Consider the following 17,126-nt stretch of genomic DNA (forward strand, 5'->3'; position numbering starts at 1 on the left):
TGCCGTTACATTTCCTGTGCTTCGTCTGAAACCGTTTCCACGCTCAGCGGACCAGGGGCTGTCCCTGCGGTACACTACACCGTTGTCTGGGGAAATGACATTTCGCACTCCTCTGTCACAGGTACTGGTTGTGTGAAACCTATTTTTTGATACATTTTAGAGATGCAGTAAAAGATATAGATGCATTCAACAGGTCATTAATGGGTGAATGTCGCTTATCCAACGTTACTCCGTCGGCGTCTCGCGCTTTGGATCCCGGCACGTGTCCGCCTGCGCCATCCCCTGTACATTGGCTTTACCCTGGTAATGCCAAAGACACTTTATTTCGGTTTTTTCTCCTCGCACTGTCAAACCAAGTGACAAGTAAACTGCAAAGTGGTTTCAAAGGTCAGAGAATAGTAAGAAAGGTTCGCATCGTGCCCTCGAGCTTCCCGCTTGATACGGGAAACATAAAATGAAACATAAGAGACCTTCCGAACGAAGTGATCCGGTTCACAGGCGCCAGTACCTACTGCGCTTCAGTGTGTTCTTCACTGGGCCAGCAGGGGGCGCAGTGGTGCAGGCTCTTTCAATACAGAAAGCTCCTGTTCAAATCCCCCTCCTGCTATAACATTTACACTACTTTTACCTGATGCTTATTCTCCAAAGCAATTTACAATGTTAATTTACCTGTAGTTACTTACCCATTTATACAGCCAGGTAACTTTACTGGAGCAATGTAGGGTAAGAACTTTGTTCGAATGGTACTACAGCCGGAGGTGAGATTCAAACCCTGAATCCTTGAGGCCAAAGGTAGCAGCTGTAACCACTAAGTAAGGTAAGGTAAATAAAGTGTATTTTCTAACACTAAGTCATCTTGGTTAAAGGTGTGACCAAAATTAAGGTTAAGAACACATGTAGTAAAAAATACCAGTGACTTATGATCTGTGAAGGAGGAGGAATATCTCCTGTAGACAAAACCATCAGCGAAAGAAGCAGCTCCTCCTGCCTCCTCCCCAGGACTCAGGAAACATGATGTCAAACACGCTGAAGATCCTTCACATCTCAAACAAAAATCTAACTTCACACTTTCCGATGATGTGCCGACTAAATAGAAACGTCCATATTTAAAAAAGAAAAATAAAGGAAAGGAGCTTGTTACTATAATTCCCTGCGCTGGACTGGTATCCTCTCCAGGGAGCACCCTGTCTTTTGTCCTCTGCTTCCATCCATGGATAGGCGCCGGACCACCGCGACCCTGCAGTGGACAAACAGCTGCTGACAACGAACGATTGATTCATTACCACAAGTGCATTTTGCGTGAATATTATACATGAGAATAAACGCTTTATTTTATTAAGGTATTAGAGACTTTTTACTTCTTAAATTCCGTTCACATTTACAGTGCTTTCCCTATTTGGATCCACGCCTTGTCTTTAGAAATTATTTTTGTCCGCAGTCCGCCAGTATGTTCAGATTCAATCAGCTTCTTTTCACTCTGAGTTTAAATTAAATTAAATTTCCAAAATAATAGTACATTAACGCCGATTAAAATATAAATTTGGAATAATATATTTACCTATACCCACTGAAGTCAATTTTTTTCCCCGAGGCGACTTAAAATTATTTTCCCATTTATACAGCTCACTAGCTTTACCGGAGTAATTTAGGGTACTAAAGTCGCTGGTGGGAATCGAACCAATGATCTTCGGGTCTAAAGGCAGTAGCGCTAACTACTGACTGACCTCCCTCGCTTACGGGGACCTTCAAATGTTTCTGAAACAAGTTTTGTCTTTTTTCTTTCCCCAGTTGGTGGGAAATTGTTTTCTGCGTCGCAGAGATTTTCTCACTCGCACGAATCGAAACGGACTTCCTGCCACTGTAACTGTTCTCTCGCTACATTTCATTTTCTACTTTATGCACAAATCAAACACTGTTTGAGCTAAACAGCACTGGATCAAAACCCACCACACGTGTTCCATATGAAATACAGGTGTAGTGGTGTTTTCGCGTGGCGAAACCGAAAGAAAGACGGAAAAGCAGCGCTGACGAATCCGCGCGAATAAACCCGTTCGAAGTGATCTTTGAAATAAGAATAACAATGTAACAGTCCACTCATCTGAAGTTGCCGCCTGTCCAAAAGTAGTTAATCTCTGCTCACTCTTTTTCTATCACAAACTGAAATTTAGTATTTATTACTACGGTAATCTTCTAAAAACAGAGTAACGACCAACAGTATATTTTTAATTAAATTCTATGCACACAAATTTAAATGAGACCAATTCAATTAGTCGCAATACGAAATGCTCGTTAAACGGGACTAAGACAACAAACTCACCGCGCATGCGCCACTTTACTATTTAATTTAATCGCTGCTGGATTCGTGTACAAATTTACGGTTTTAATTTTTAAATAGCGGGTGACAGTTTTAGGAAAGGCACCAGCACCTGACGCAAGCCACTTTATTCAATAATTACTTGTGTGAATAAACAACTAACTGCATATAGATATTCGCCGGGTTCCTGTTTTTTAAAAAATATTTCCTGTTAACAAACTACTTACAAGAAGGAATTTAATAATTTCCGCTGACTTAACCAGACTATTTTAAGAACGAAGATACATTTTTTTTGTATTAAATGTTATTTCCAGTTAAAGTTTGTTCAGTTCCTTCAAATGGCTTCATCTTTTTCACAACATATCATGTTTTAATCGCTTTATACGCGCTTTAGTTGCGCCTTATATCTAATTTTCTTCAGCCTAACTATATTTTTTATCTTGGCAAAGAGACATTCAGTAACTTTCGACCCAAGTCTTTTAAAGGATAAACTGAAGACGGGGAAACCTGCAGTACCCAGTTTTTAATTTTCTTATATCACTGAAGAGATTAATACCGCCACTGATAAAAGCACTGCTTTGTGTTCCACATCTAGCTAATTTTCATTAAAAAAAAAAATGTGCTTTTCGTTTCGTTCGTTTCTAATTCTGTAGAAAACGGGGACAAAGGAGGGCGGAAAACTGTGAACAAGCGAAAGATCTAGAATTTAAATTACAGTTATGCGGAAATGCAACGAAGAGAGAAGAGAGAGCAATGCCTCGAATCACATAACATGAAGTAAAATTATATATAACTGAGCGGGTGGTTAATATGTGAGCACTGTCTTCTTTATGCTATTTTAAAATCTTACTTAAAGGCTGTTTTATCGGAGGTATTTATCCAATAACGACAGAAAATGAAGATTATTGTACTTTATATGCACTATTTTGGACCAATAGACTTCTGCGTAGTTTCACATTAAACTTTGGAGAACTGAAACAGATAACGTTGAGAAAGAAATCGATTTTTTCCACAAAATCAAATTTTCGCTATAACTTCAATGAGAGAATTAAATACTATAGTAATAAATCTTAAAGCGCTGTTACGAGATCACCTGCAAATCGCGTTTGTGCGAAGGAGCGACTTTAAAGAGCCGCAAACCGCTTTGCTCGCGCACAAAATCTGCGATTTTTCTCTTTCCAAGCGCTCCGGGCCCGCAGTGAGCTGCACTGTCGCACACTGACCACGTGGGGGCAGCAGCCACGAGGAAGACACGAGTCGCTGGGAGACGCCGCCGACCGGTCTCAGCATTTTAGTCATTTATTGCGTAACGTTGAGCTGCGTGTCTGTGTCCCTCGTCATTATAGTCTTTAAACGAACAGATTTTGCGCCCCGCCAACATAAAGCAATCTGCCGCGGATTGCCTGCTCAAGTTGCAAGATGGTTCTTATGTCCACTTTTCAAACTAAAACAAAAACACAGCGCTGCGTGGGTTTTAAACACGAAATCAGACGACTCGAAGTAAGCTGTGATGAGAGGTTCAACTTTTACTTTCTCTTCATATAGAGTATATACGCAGCTCCACTGTCGAGGAATTGACGCGTACGTTGCTCACTGGTGTTCAGGTTTTTTTTTTTTTTTCTCAGCTTAATTTTGTATTTTGTTTAATTACTAACAAGCTATTTAGTCCTCATGCAACCTTCTGCATGACGATTACGTACATAGCCGTTAAGTAATGAAAAACAAACATTAACGTATTTATTTTGAAATCATGTGACGGAAAATGAGTGGTAATTGTAAATTATTACTTTTGTCAATTGGTGGTAAATTAAGCATGCTATCATTGTTCCCTTTAATTGAAAGCATTGAATGAAAAGATAAAAGTGATACATAAATTAGCTTTTATTAGAACCGATCCTTAAAGAATGCCTAAGTAATGAAAGTGAAAAGTTTTTCTCTGGCCTCTCCAATAACTTTCCTTGAAAACTCCTTAGAGAAAATGAAAGACATGGATGCTTTTATTGAAAAGTGGAACATTGGAGGGTTAAGTCGGAGGTAAACTGTTCCATCTGGACCACAGTAAAAAAAAATACACACACAAACCCACAAAAAAAACAGTCAGTGACAAAGCATGTGACAGAGACACCGCCTTCTTGGAGCTCAGTGGCTCTCCAACTCCAAACTTGACCCTAAGAAGCCTTCATCTAATAAATCAGTCACATGGATTTGACGAGAATCAAGTCAAGTCAAGTTGAGCTTTATTGTCGTTCCGCTACATGTGTGGACATACAGTGGGACGAAATGTCGTGTCTCGCAGGACCACGGTGCTGTGTAAATAAGCATAAATATAAACATACAACACTAGACATAAGGACAGTTTTTAGACCTACATAGCTAACTTACTAAGTCGGTAATCTAAATATACATATACTATAAACAGTTAACTATACATACACATAACCTAAGACAGACTATACAAGTACTTACATAATAACTGTACATGATATTGTGCAATAGAGGTATTTAAGAAGGAAGTAGTGCAATATGATTTGTAGTGCATTCACAAGTAAACATTTGTGTTATCTTATTAAGTCCTTGTAACATGGGGGGTTTTATAAGAAAGTGTCTGTGCATATAGAGAGAAAAAAGTGTGTTTCTGCAGGTGGTTTGCATATAGAGAGGGAAAGAGTGTGTTTCTACAGGAGGTTTCCAACAATTTTTCATGTGGTGTGGTGGGATGGGGGGGAGAGAGGATCCTGGTTTCAGGAGCTAAGGTTGTGGATGAGATTTCAGAGGGGGGTAAGGTGATTGGAATTGAGGGCTCATCTCATCTCTTAACACAATTAACCATTGACATCTGTCATTAAGCAGTGCAAAAGCACACCTACACCGAATGGAAAAATCATGCCATCGAGCATCATCAGAGTGTCTCTTCTGGAAAAGGATGTTCTCGCGACCGGTCACGTTCGATCAGCTTCTTTGCCAGAGCAGAGCCTGTTGTTGGAGGGAAAACCCCCACAGCTGTTTTCTACGTCTTCGAACACCAGCTCAACACAAGAGCTCAGTGCTAGTGGGTGTGTTCAGCCCCAACTGTGCCCCCTGGTCTGACACACTCACTCACGGTTTAGCCTGCAACTGCTCATAAAACCAGTGAAATGAACAGCAATGAGTCTTCATATGGACAACGTGGCCTTGAGGTGCAGCAAAGTGCGTTTCGTACTGAGACTCGAAGATAAAAAGCGGCTAACGTAGGAGCTCTTTCTTAGGAAATGTTTTTGTGTGTCCCGTTTTCACTATTCGAAGGACATTCAGTTTGAGGACGGTTAAATGTTGATGTTATGCACAAGAAAGGACTCTGAATATGCACCACATATAGTGTATGAATTATAAGATAAAACCACAAGTGAGACCCCCCCAAATAAATGTCCATATGCAAATCAGTGACTGATCCTCCTTATTACTAGGTGTGCACAGTAACGCAACATGTTAATATACCTTGAAATGCAAAAACACTTCAAATCCCCTTGGGTCTGAGAATTTTATTTGATTTGGTGACGTAATGTTTAGGGAATTAATATGCTGGACGCCAGGTTTTGTCTGATCAACTCAACTGATATTTTATTCTTTTATTAAGATACTGGCAGTTATTGAAACAAACGTAGGGTGACCATGACAAATGTGTAACACTTGCGAGAACCTGGCGCACTGGGTGGAGCACATTCCAAATATTATATCGGGCAATGAATGACGCCTCGTGCTCGTGCACCGAATGCGAGAGAGAAATTGCTGGAAACTTGAGCAAAGTGGCTCGGGAAGGCAGGCGGGCAGCAGCACGGGACGCCCCAAGGTGCGTTTACGCATGGAGTCGCGCAGTTATTTGAAAGGCCTCGCCACCCGCGTTTGAAACGCGGTTTGAATTTCACCCGGTGGCTCTTCCACGCAGCCGTGTGCGCAGGCTGCGAGAGCGGAAGGCGTTTCCACTGCTCGGGGCAACTTGCACCATTTTGAAAGACAATACAATAGCAGGGTCTGGGCGTCATCATGCAAGCGCAGTGTGTTAGACGGGACTCCCGCGCGGTGCCACGTCACTCGGATCCACAGAAGGGAAGGGAAGGGAAGGGAAGAAGAGCGGCGCTCCATCTGCCCTTCACGCGCTGCTCTCCAACAGCGGCCCTGCTGCGTCGCTCGCGCGCCCCTGTGTCGGACGGGCCAGGCCACCCCCGAGCGCTGGGGGTAAAGGATCAGGGCGCAGAGCTGGTCCACAGTGGGGAAAGCACGGGCGCAGAGAGGGGAAGACTGGCGTGCGGACGCCATAAAGCGTGCCACGATAACCCTCCCCCTCCCCCCAGAAACAAAGCGCCGCAACTCGCCGACACGCACTGGGATCAGGGTCCAAAATAACCGGTTGCCCCTGCTTTTCACGGGTTTATGTATTTTTCTGAAGGTAAACAGGAACTACTGCGCATGAGGCATTTAGAAACTTGTGCGGCGCTCAGGCCACACGCAACGCAAGTTTGCGTGGAAAGCCGGAGGTCCTCAAAAGCGGCACAGCGATTAATATTTCAGGGATCGGGTGAAGGGAGCGCGCGGCGGTGGTGGTATGGACCGCGTGGATGGGCGAAACTATTACGACGTGCCTTCTTTTGATCTGGTTGACTGGTCTAGTCCACCCTGCAGCCCGCCATTCCACTTCCACCACGACGTGGTGGGAAACGTCAACTCCAAACAAGTTCTCGCGGGCACGTCTCTCGATCACAGAAGCGCCGAAGCGGGCTTATGTGTACGGAATGTTTCAAAGACCCCTTTCTGTGTTCTGGCCGATTCGGTGCGCGCCCACACACAACACGCATGTGTGCACTGCGCGCGCGACCTCGCCCCAGCGAAGCGCACACGTCTCGAGACTCGCTCCGCGCAGCCCATCACCCGCGCGCCGCGGCCTCGCTCGGCCGGCCCTCCTCGCGCTGTTCCGCCGTCACGTGGTTTCCTCTATGCAAACCAAAAAAAATGTCATTTTTTTTTTCCTCTTCCCCGTGTCGGTTTAGAGGCGGTGCCATCGACAGACAGAAGGATCTGTGACAGTGCTGGGCACTACTCGAGCTTGAGGGGCAAGAGAACGTGTTTTTTTTTTTCTCCCTTTCCCGATCCCGCCATAGTACTAGCACTACTACACTACATCTCCCATCTGATTCATCCAAATTTCAGTTATTAATAGAGCGCGCGATTCTCACACACGGCGCCGCAGTGTTGATTTATCCGCTTCTTTTCCATCTTAAATGGGCTGATTCAGACTACACATTGCAGCCAAGCATACAACTTTCTGTTTTCGTTTTCACTTATTTTTTGTTTAGTTTTGCTTATATTATTCGTTGCTATTTTCAAGCGCTCGCGTATTTTTTTTTTTTTTATTTTCCTCCTCTACAACATTTTGATATTTTGAGAAGAAAGGGTTTCTTTTTTTTTTTTTTTTTTTTTTTTTGCCTGTTCGCAAATTCATTTCGTCCGAGGACCTCACTAAGTGTCAGCTCTTCAACATGAACAAGCTGTATATCGGGAATCTCAGTGAAAACGTGACTCCAGAAGACTTGGTGAAAGTCTTCGATGACTGCAAGATCCCATTTTCTGGGCAGTTTCTGCTGAAAACTGGTTACGCGTTTGTTGACTGTCCGGACGACCACTGGGCTATGAAAGCCATTGAAACATTTTCTGGTAAGTAACTGAATGCAAAGAGCTCCTTATTCCTTATACTTATGTAATTCTCGTCTTTGTGGAAGCTGCCTGTTTCTAAAAATCTCAAATCGCTTTTCTGCTCGGTTGATGTTCTCTCATACTGAATGAATTAAATTGCACATTTATGGCGTGGGAGAAGGGACATAACTAGAACGTTTTTTTTTCTCTTTCTCTCTCGAAATGTACGATTTATTTAATTCAAGTAAGGTATGTTAAGTTCAAAGCTGACGAAGAGAACAGTCAACTTTTTAAAGGGGAAGGCGCGTTTTTTGGACTTAGCACGACGTAATAAATGTGTTGAGTATATTCACATGTTAACCCTATTTATATATGTATGCTTTCGCTGTATTTAGTCTTTAACTTTGCATTAGGAAGCTTTGCACATTTCCCCCAGTCTAAGTGAAATCCTTCCGTTTATTCTACGGAGCCATTGGCATAATGACTAGTCTAATGTGTATAAATATTTCACAATTAATCGAAGGCGCACTGTTATTCATCAACTCCTCTTTCAACTGTTGGGAGGCTTGCTAATTCAGCAGCATTCGCATACTTAAGGAGGAGGCCTTGTTCATAAATTCTCCACATATGTAACATGTGATTTGTGCTCCATACAGCGCGCCATGCTGCCTTTCTATGTTACGCTGGGAGCGGTTGACTGAAAAACTCGGGGCCAAACAGATCGTTCACCTGCAGTTGTTCCAAACCTGTACGTTTGAAGGAATTCCCTTGACTAGTGTGCAGCACCATTGCAAGTGAGGGGCACGAGTTGGAAGGAGCACTGCAGCCTTCACTCGATCAGTCAGTGACAGTGTGTTGCGAAGTGGGGGGGGAAACAGGAGTGACCTGTGTTGTGTACGGTCGTTTTCACTCGGTTTAGGGTCGAGGATTAATAATACTTGTATGCTCCTCGTGAGGCCAGTTAAGTGGCGATATACCACGCGAAGGAACATGGGACGAGTTGCTCTCGGTTAAAAATGTTTGAATTGTGTGAGAACACCTACGTTTTTTTTTTCTTCTTTCTTAAAGATAGAGACACATGTTTATGACAAACTTTTGTTTTGCAGGTAAAGTGGAACTGCATGGGAAACGTATTGAAGTCGAACATTCGGTTCCAAAGAAGTTAAGGTATTTGATAATTCACGAAGGTTTTCTGTTCTCTCCTGTATATGTTTGTGTGTCTATTCAGTATACTTAACGTTTAAAGGCACTTGTAGTATTTTGTTTGTGTTTTTTTTTTTTGTTTTTTTTTTTTTCCTCTCTCCCCTCCCTTCAAAAATCCTGACGAGAATCTCTCTGGTGTGGTCGGTTCGGGTCAGCACCAATACCGAAATACACAGCAGTAAATGCGAAACGGTTGTGGCGAATTTAACGAAAAGGAAAACCTTTCTGGGGTAAATGCACATTTGGAGCTTTACAAAAATCATTTTGGGCTACACACAAATGACTGTAGAAAGCCTAGCAGCGCCTTGTGCAAGGCCATGATTCCTCCTGCAACGTCATCAGTCGGCGGGCCCAGGCAGGCGCCGTTCACCTCAGCAAGGCCGCGCGGCGATCTCTTGAAGGTTTCCTGCTCGCGCTCTCTCTCTCACCTCCTGGCTTGGCTGCCCACAGCGATCAGTGCCACGATTTGGTGGAATTGGTGCCCGAACAGGGCCGATCTGCCCGTTTCCCAGCACACGTACTCATGTTCATGTTTGCCCCAAAAGCCTTCGCCCCCATTGTTAGTGACGGTGGGCATTTTTTTCGGTGACAGCGGCGCGTGCAGTGGCTACAGCAGAAGATTCCCTGGTTCCTGGCAAGTCCCGTAGTTTGTTGTTAAAAGGGAGCACTGGATCACGGGGGCACTCGCTTTTATTGTTTTAAGATGTGTAACAAGGGGGAAAAGTGAAATGTAATCAAAACGAGCAGTGTTAACGTTTCGAGTAAAACTTAGTGTTAAATGTTACTTGCTGGTGTTACGGGAGTAGGTGAGGCAAGGCCCGGCCCAGCACCGCCACTGTAGTAAAAGTTGCCGCACACGCACGCGGGCATTCTAAATGTGTTCAATTAAAGCAGTTGTCATTGATGATCGCCACTCTGGATACGCGAGCTGCTCGCTCGAGACAGGATGTCCTTGAAGAAAAAAAAAAAAAAAGACACACACTACTATTTCACGCAATGTTGGAGAAACGTGAACTCTTTTGTTCTGTCCTCGTCGTGTGAAATCAAGTTGCGTTTTGGCTTTGCCCTCCTCACTCTCCTGTGTGTTGCCTTCAACGTGGACCCGCCATTTTGGCGCCCCAACGCCGCCTTACACTCGTTTCCACTCGTTACATGGTGCTTCCCTCGTACACTCGTGTTGTTAATGCCCACACTGCATGTTAGTTGCGGTGAAACTCGTCACACACACGTCCAGGGCTCTGCGCACGTGCACTGCTCGGGGAAATGGCGCGTGTCTCGTGCACACACAGGCTGTGGCACAATTTTTTCCCCCCTTATTTAAAAAAAACTTTGCATTAAACTGTTCCTTTTGTAAAATAAGTACGCAAATGTTTGAATCCACTTGCAATTTTTAGCGCAAACGTGAGCGCACTCTTGTCAATATTTCGAGGAATTAAAGAAACCAAGAGATATTTGCTCGGTCCAGAGTCATCTGAGGGGCACATAGGTGACAAAGGGGTAAAATGGGTATTTTTCACCGGAATGTGGCGTTTAATGTTCTTGGGCTTATTCATAACTTATTGCTCTTTGTAATCCAAATGGTGTCTCACTGATTAGTTAAAATGGGGAAAATTGAATGGAACAGAGTTGAAATTCATATTTTGAATGAGTGTGTGTCACTACAAGTGTAATTATATTAATGTTTAAAAAAAACACACACACATTAGCTGTTTTGTGACGGATTAATACAGATCACATGCAGTCTCTGCCAGAAGAGTATTTCAGAGCTGTCATGTGACTAGTAAAGGAGTCTTTTTTTTTTTTTTTTTTTTTTTTTTTTTTTTCTCTCTCCCCTCCCCTTTCTATTTTTCTTTTTGTTACTGCACTCAAATCAAATTCTAAAGTGTGCTGTCATTGCTCTGAAGGCGAGATGTGTGCTTGCTGTCGCTGCTACTCGCAGTGTAAGAATGGCAGGCCACAACATGAGGTGGTGCTCTTCTATGAATGTACAAATATTTTTAAATTACAGTATTGGCATTTCTCAGATGAACCCTTTAGAACAGCTGGAAAAACTTGGATCCATAGTTAAAAGGCAAGAACAAATCTTTCTGAGCCTTTAAATTGCGAGCATTTAGTACAGGGATTGAAGAAATGTGCAGTCATAATATTTCACGTCAGCGATTTAATGAATCGACAAGGCCGCTTGCTGCTTTCAAAATTGGAAGATGACTGCATTCCATCTTTGACCCAGCGTTACTTTATATAATTTTTGCTCATTGTAAAATGCCTTCTAAGGACAAAGCAGATGGTGTGTTTGGAATATTTACTCCATATAAGTGGTAAGCACTTGTGTACCACTCTGAAGGCTGCGTCTTTGCAGTGTTTTGATGACCCTCCATAGCTAGAACTTCCTTGTCTTAACCTTTACAGAAGTGTTGTTTTTTTTTTTGTTTTTTTTTTTTGTTTTGTTTTTCCTGTCTCTGTCTGCTTCCTCCATCTCCTTAAAACTTTTTTCAAACTAGGTTTTGTTAGCTGAGAACACTAGGATATTTACACAATACATGGTAAATGTATTATATAATAATGTTGGTGTATTATATAACTAAGTGTGCAATGCCATATCTTGACCCATAAAAAGGGTGTGCCTGGAGCTTCAGGCCTCCTAAAGACTATTTAAATAATCTTCGCAGATGCCTGAGCAGACAGCTTTAGATGTACTGTGTTTACTATGGAGTGAGAGTTAAAAGTTTTTGAACATATAGAAGCCACAACTGCTGCTTGAAGTCCACATGCCACTGTTTATTCTTCATTAGTGCAGACAATGTGTTTTATAAAACTGTCTAATTGTAGCAGTTTGTCCCCAAATCACAGGTTATTCTATTGATAAGACAATTTGAACAAAATGTGTCCATAGTTAGAATTCTTACCATCTTATTAGCCTGGGTTCTTGGAAGTAATTAAGATGAGCAAACATTTGTAGAAAAAGAAGCCTTTGATTACTCCAGAATTATATTAATGGTGAAACAATGTGATAATCCCAAAAGATCCCAAAATTTGTTGAAATAAAACAGTACTGTTCGTTCTAGCTGCAAAATTCCATGTTTCACCTCAGCTACAACTTTCTACAAGCAGTAATGGCCCTACATGATGAATACAGAGGTGGACGTGAAAATTCTGTCTGTCGAGCGAAGCTCTCAATGGCCGAGTTAACCCATGGCAATTACTTGTGATAAGCCATACCACGTTCGAAATGCATAATCAATCCAAGCACACACAAGTCTTACTTTGTGCATTGGAGCACACACATAAACCCTAGGTTCATTGCATGTGGTTGTGGAGAAGGAGCTGGGGTGCTCCTTGGCAGAACTTCTTAATGGGCTTTCATCTCCCAAGTCAGTGTTGAAAGGGATCTATAAGGTGGGGAGGGGGGATTATATGTCTGAATGTGAGAGGGTGAGAGACTAAAATGCAGTGCCTCTTTAAGAAACCCCCAGCCCTCTTCCTGTTCTCTGGTTTGAACCATCTGTCGCGTTGCTAAGGGGCCTCAGCCCCAGGTCCTACCCCAGCCCCAGGGAGCAGGTCTTCTCCTGGCCACAGCTCCTGATGTGCCCTCCAGAAATGCCTGGGTGGGAAGTGGAAAATATGCTGAAAAATTATGTACGCACCTAGCAAAAAATGCAACCTTAATGGTTACCTTAGTTCGCTTCCGGAATAATGGAGCTTGATGACTGTAGAGCAAGACATCTCTGACCAAATGAATAAGACAAGGGGGACAAGAGTGCAGTTAGGACCAGCTGGACAAACATTGTTGTGAAAGAAAGACCCACTTGAGCTTGAAAGGGACTGAATTTAGTAAGAGTGAAATCAGCGTATATACATATTTACCAATATACTACAAGTAAATCGAATGGTGTGGAGGACAGACAGTCTCCTGAAAATAGAAAACATTCTTCACACGATGTCTTGAGTCGCAACTTTTTTTTTTTTGTGAGGAAAGTATGTAATGTCTTGCGTTTGGTGCATACATGCTAATTAATGTGTCTACATTTGTGTATCTTTTTGCTTTGGAGTACCTTATGCTAATAGGGATATGAAAAGATTTAGATGAATTTTATTAAACAAACTATTAAAAACCATCTATAACTATATACTTTGCTTCTTTCAACATTCTTATTTGGAGACAAAGTAGTATGAAAAGTATTTAATTTACTCTTGTAGCATAGATTTCTGGGATTCTATTTACTGAAAATGGGCCAGATTGCTTTTGGGATGTCAGTAAGGTACAAAATGTAATATGTAAATGGATAGAAGATGGTGATAACATGAGTTTGTAGCAAATCGCTAGTTTCCAGCTCCCTGAGAACTGGGCAGTCCAGTTAGATGTTCATTTATGTGAACGATGAAGACAATAGGTCACTCCAAAACTACAGATACAGATATAGCTACTCTGCTGGTTCTGAGGTTGTCCCACCCCTTCCATTGATACCTTGACCCCCCCGTGAGTGGAATGCTTGGCTCAGGAAACCAAAAAGGAGGGGAGAGCTTAGGCTGCATGGTCACTGTTCGTGGACCTACAGGACGGCTTCCAAAAGGAGCCCTGCTGGGACAAGTCGGAATTTAAATGACACAACATGCATTGTGACTATACTGAGAAAATCTGATCTGCAATTGTATCAGGAATTAAATGCATGTAGAGTGTTCTGTTAAAAATAATTTTGGGATGGCCATAGGTGATACTGCGGTAAGAATAACATTTTACAGGCTAGAGTGAAAGAATAGATGCCCAACATATTTTTAACTACTTCTCTTTGTTATTATACAAAGGTGAATGGCTATGTGTTTTAGTCCTAGCCAAGAGGGGTTAAAAATACGGGGGGAAAAGACTGGCAGACACCCATAATGATATGACTTTCGGTTAAAAATAAACTTATAAATCTGCTGGAGTCTAGTTTTAAGTTGTCAGCATGGAGGTGTCACACTGACAACTAGCATCTTAAATTGTGTCAGTGCCCTTCAAATTGGGCTTTTCTTTCATTATTTGGTTACAAAAAAAATGAATATTGAAAAAGGGAACATTTGAATGTGATGTCCTTTATTTTTTCCAGTAATGTACTTAAGCATTCAAAATGCATTTTACACTGATTTGAACTGAAGTCCCCAAAACCTGTGTGGTGGTGTTGTTGTTTTCTTCATAGCTAGGAAAAAAAAAAACTTTTTTTTTTTTTTAAATTAAGAGTGAATCAATATGGATAAAAAATTTAGACAATATGAAAATGCATAATGAAATCTGTTTCTGCCTTTATGAATGTGACCCTTGAACAAGTTTAGGGGAGGTTTACATACTGTGAACTCTGTAACTCCAAGAACCGTTACATATGTACTGACAAACATCACCGTGAAATGTTGGTGCGTTACAGCTCAAGCAGTTAAACCTTAGGTGAAATTGGTGAAACCATGGTATCCATGCTTAATCTCTGCTCTGCTGACACCTCAGGAGGCTAGATTGACATGCACAGCCCATGTAAGACATCCTTCCCTCCCATCGCTATGAATCCTTAAAATGGATTCCGTGGGTCACATGTCTGCCATATAGTCATGTGATGCCATGGCTTTGCTATCTTACATATGCGCGCACACACACACACACACACACACGCGCAAGCACATGCGGTTTGGGAAGAACACCAGCACTGGCCCAAGCCCACATGGTAGTATTGTTTGAATGTTCAGTCAGTACTCACAAACTGGTACTTATACAGTTACAGCCTAGTATTGTTCTTGTGTTTAATAGGTTATGAAATTGAACCAGTAACAGTGTTTTTAGATACTAGACAAAAATTAACCCTGTCCCTTCCTTCTCTACAGATAAATTCAAAGGAGAAACTTTGCCGAAACTTTCTTAAATTTGTCAAATCTTAATTGACAAGGATATTTTAATAATGTGTCCGACATTACATGTACCCCACATTTTTTTTACATTACAAAATGAGTAATTTTTTTTTATTAGCTAAAAGTAACACAGTTAAGACCTAGTTGCAAATATATTGGTTTTAAGGGAAATTAAGGCTGTCTTTCTGTGGTGACTTCAGGCCACATTGATAACATGTACACCAGGAGTTAAGCTTCTGTCTGTGGTTCCTTTACCTTGCAGAGCGGGGATCTGTCGTGCAGCTCACTGTGTGTCTGCATTGATCCATGTTGGTGTACTACACCATAGTACAGCTGTGTACTACATAGTCTACATAGTACTTGGTGGTGTACAGCTGCCACATTCTGTGACTGCAAATTTAGCAGTCTCTGTAGCACCTGGAGATTAGCACTTAAAACATTCTGTCCATAAAAATTCAGAAAACATTTTTAACTTGATAAAGGATTTTTTCCCCCCAAGAAACATTTAACTGTTGAGCAGCAAAGTTTACTTGATAAGCATATCATTGTGGAGTCAATCATTTAAAACATGTAATTTTTGTAACCGAAAAGTTAGATTATGTATGAAGCCTTGAGGTCTCTTAAAACTGTCAAATAGATATTTACATTTCATATTAACTGCTTAAATTTGTTACATTCATGTGGATTTATTTATCCTCTAAGTGTCTTAAAAGTGTCCATTTGAAAAGGTAACAAGGTAATCCAGAGAAAACATTTGATGAAAGAACATTTTCGAATTGCAAAGCAATTTAGTCAGAACCCCTTAATGTTAAATTTAAGAAAATGTAGCGTGTATTCAAAATTAACAAAATACTAAATTTAATTTCAAAGCCAGATATTACTACTAATGTGTGTATGTACAGGTAACATTACTGGTTACTCCCGTTTCCTTGTATTGTGTTTTATGTAATCAAGCTTAAGTTTCCATGTTTGTTTAAGCTGGAGTTCTTGTGGTCTGGGAGACTATATTTGTGTGTTTAGAAACAAATTGTTAATGTTTAAAAGCTAACCCTATGAAGCATAGAATGCTGGGAGTATTTAAAGTAAATTGTACAGGCTGCTGTCAGTTTTTTTTTGCTGTCAGATGAAATGTTTTTTTTGAGAATCTAATTTATCTTGATTCATAAACACTTGTGAAAGTATTAAGTGGTTAAAATGTATTTAAAGTGGTTTGCTAAGTATGCAAAATAATAGTTTTTCCATGTAATATCATTTAGATATGAGGTGCCTGGTTACTTAACTGACAATTATATAACACAGGAAGATCCTGTAGCTTTTAACAAATGTAGGAATTTGTCAGTTAACATGTTTGTTACTTCACAGATATTAAACTTAAATGATGAGATTCATACTTTGGCATTTTTCATAGTTACTGCAGTTTTACACTAAATGATTCATGACCGAAGTATGTATGTTTATGAATTCAGAATACAACAGGAGTTGACATTATAAGAAGTAATTTAAAGTTTTTAACATAGAACTAAATTTAAACATTTTGCTGTTAACTGCAAAGCAGATCTCGCATTCATTATTTAGCTAAGATATAAAACGAACATTTTCAAGGAAGTGAGACGGTTTCCATTGGGATTGTAGATGATAGATACATTTTAGATTTAAACTCCTGCTTTAGAAAGGAAGGAAATAGGCTTTGATAAGTTTAACTTACCTGAATCAGAATTAAGGGAAATTTTTGGTGACTGTTTCTAATCTTTTATTTTTGTACTTTATTTTTGAATAATTAGCTACCTGAAAACTGGGTTGCATGAAAAGTTTCGGATAAATGGCTATTGCTCAATCCACTGACGTAGATAACAAGAAATTGTTTATACTGGCAGAGGCATTTAAGAAGTAACTGGCATTGTGTATAGTTGTAAGAAATATATATTTTCATGTTAAGCTTATATAAAATCTATGAAATCATAAAATTGCTCTGACTTAATCTGAACAGCTGCTGGGCTTGACTAACAGTGTAAATAAAATGTGACTATTATGTGTAAAATCAAGACACAATATCATATTTGAAAGCTAAAAGGGGAAC

At 41.0% G+C, this 17,126-nt stretch overlaps 1 protein-coding gene across 1 annotated transcript in view; it reads left to right on the forward strand.

Annotated features, from left to right (window-relative positions):
• The first annotated feature begins 7,811 nt into the window (after positions 1-7,811).
• Positions 7,812-17,126, forward strand: part of LOC108936930 (insulin-like growth factor 2 mRNA-binding protein 1) — a 30,734-nt gene continuing 21,419 nt past the window's right edge. The window contains exons 1-2 of the mRNA XM_029254334.1: positions 7,812-7,999; positions 9,085-9,145. Of these exons, the coding sequence (XP_029110167.1) occupies positions 7,825-7,999; positions 9,085-9,145 (236 nt within the window). The 5' untranslated portion in view covers positions 7,812-7,824. The remainder of the gene's footprint in view (positions 8,000-9,084; positions 9,146-17,126) is intronic.

This window comes from Scleropages formosus, chromosome 8 (genome assembly GCF_900964775.1).
Source record: "Scleropages formosus chromosome 8, fSclFor1.1, whole genome shotgun sequence".
NCBI lineage: Eukaryota > Metazoa > Chordata > Actinopteri > Osteoglossiformes > Osteoglossidae > Scleropages > Scleropages formosus.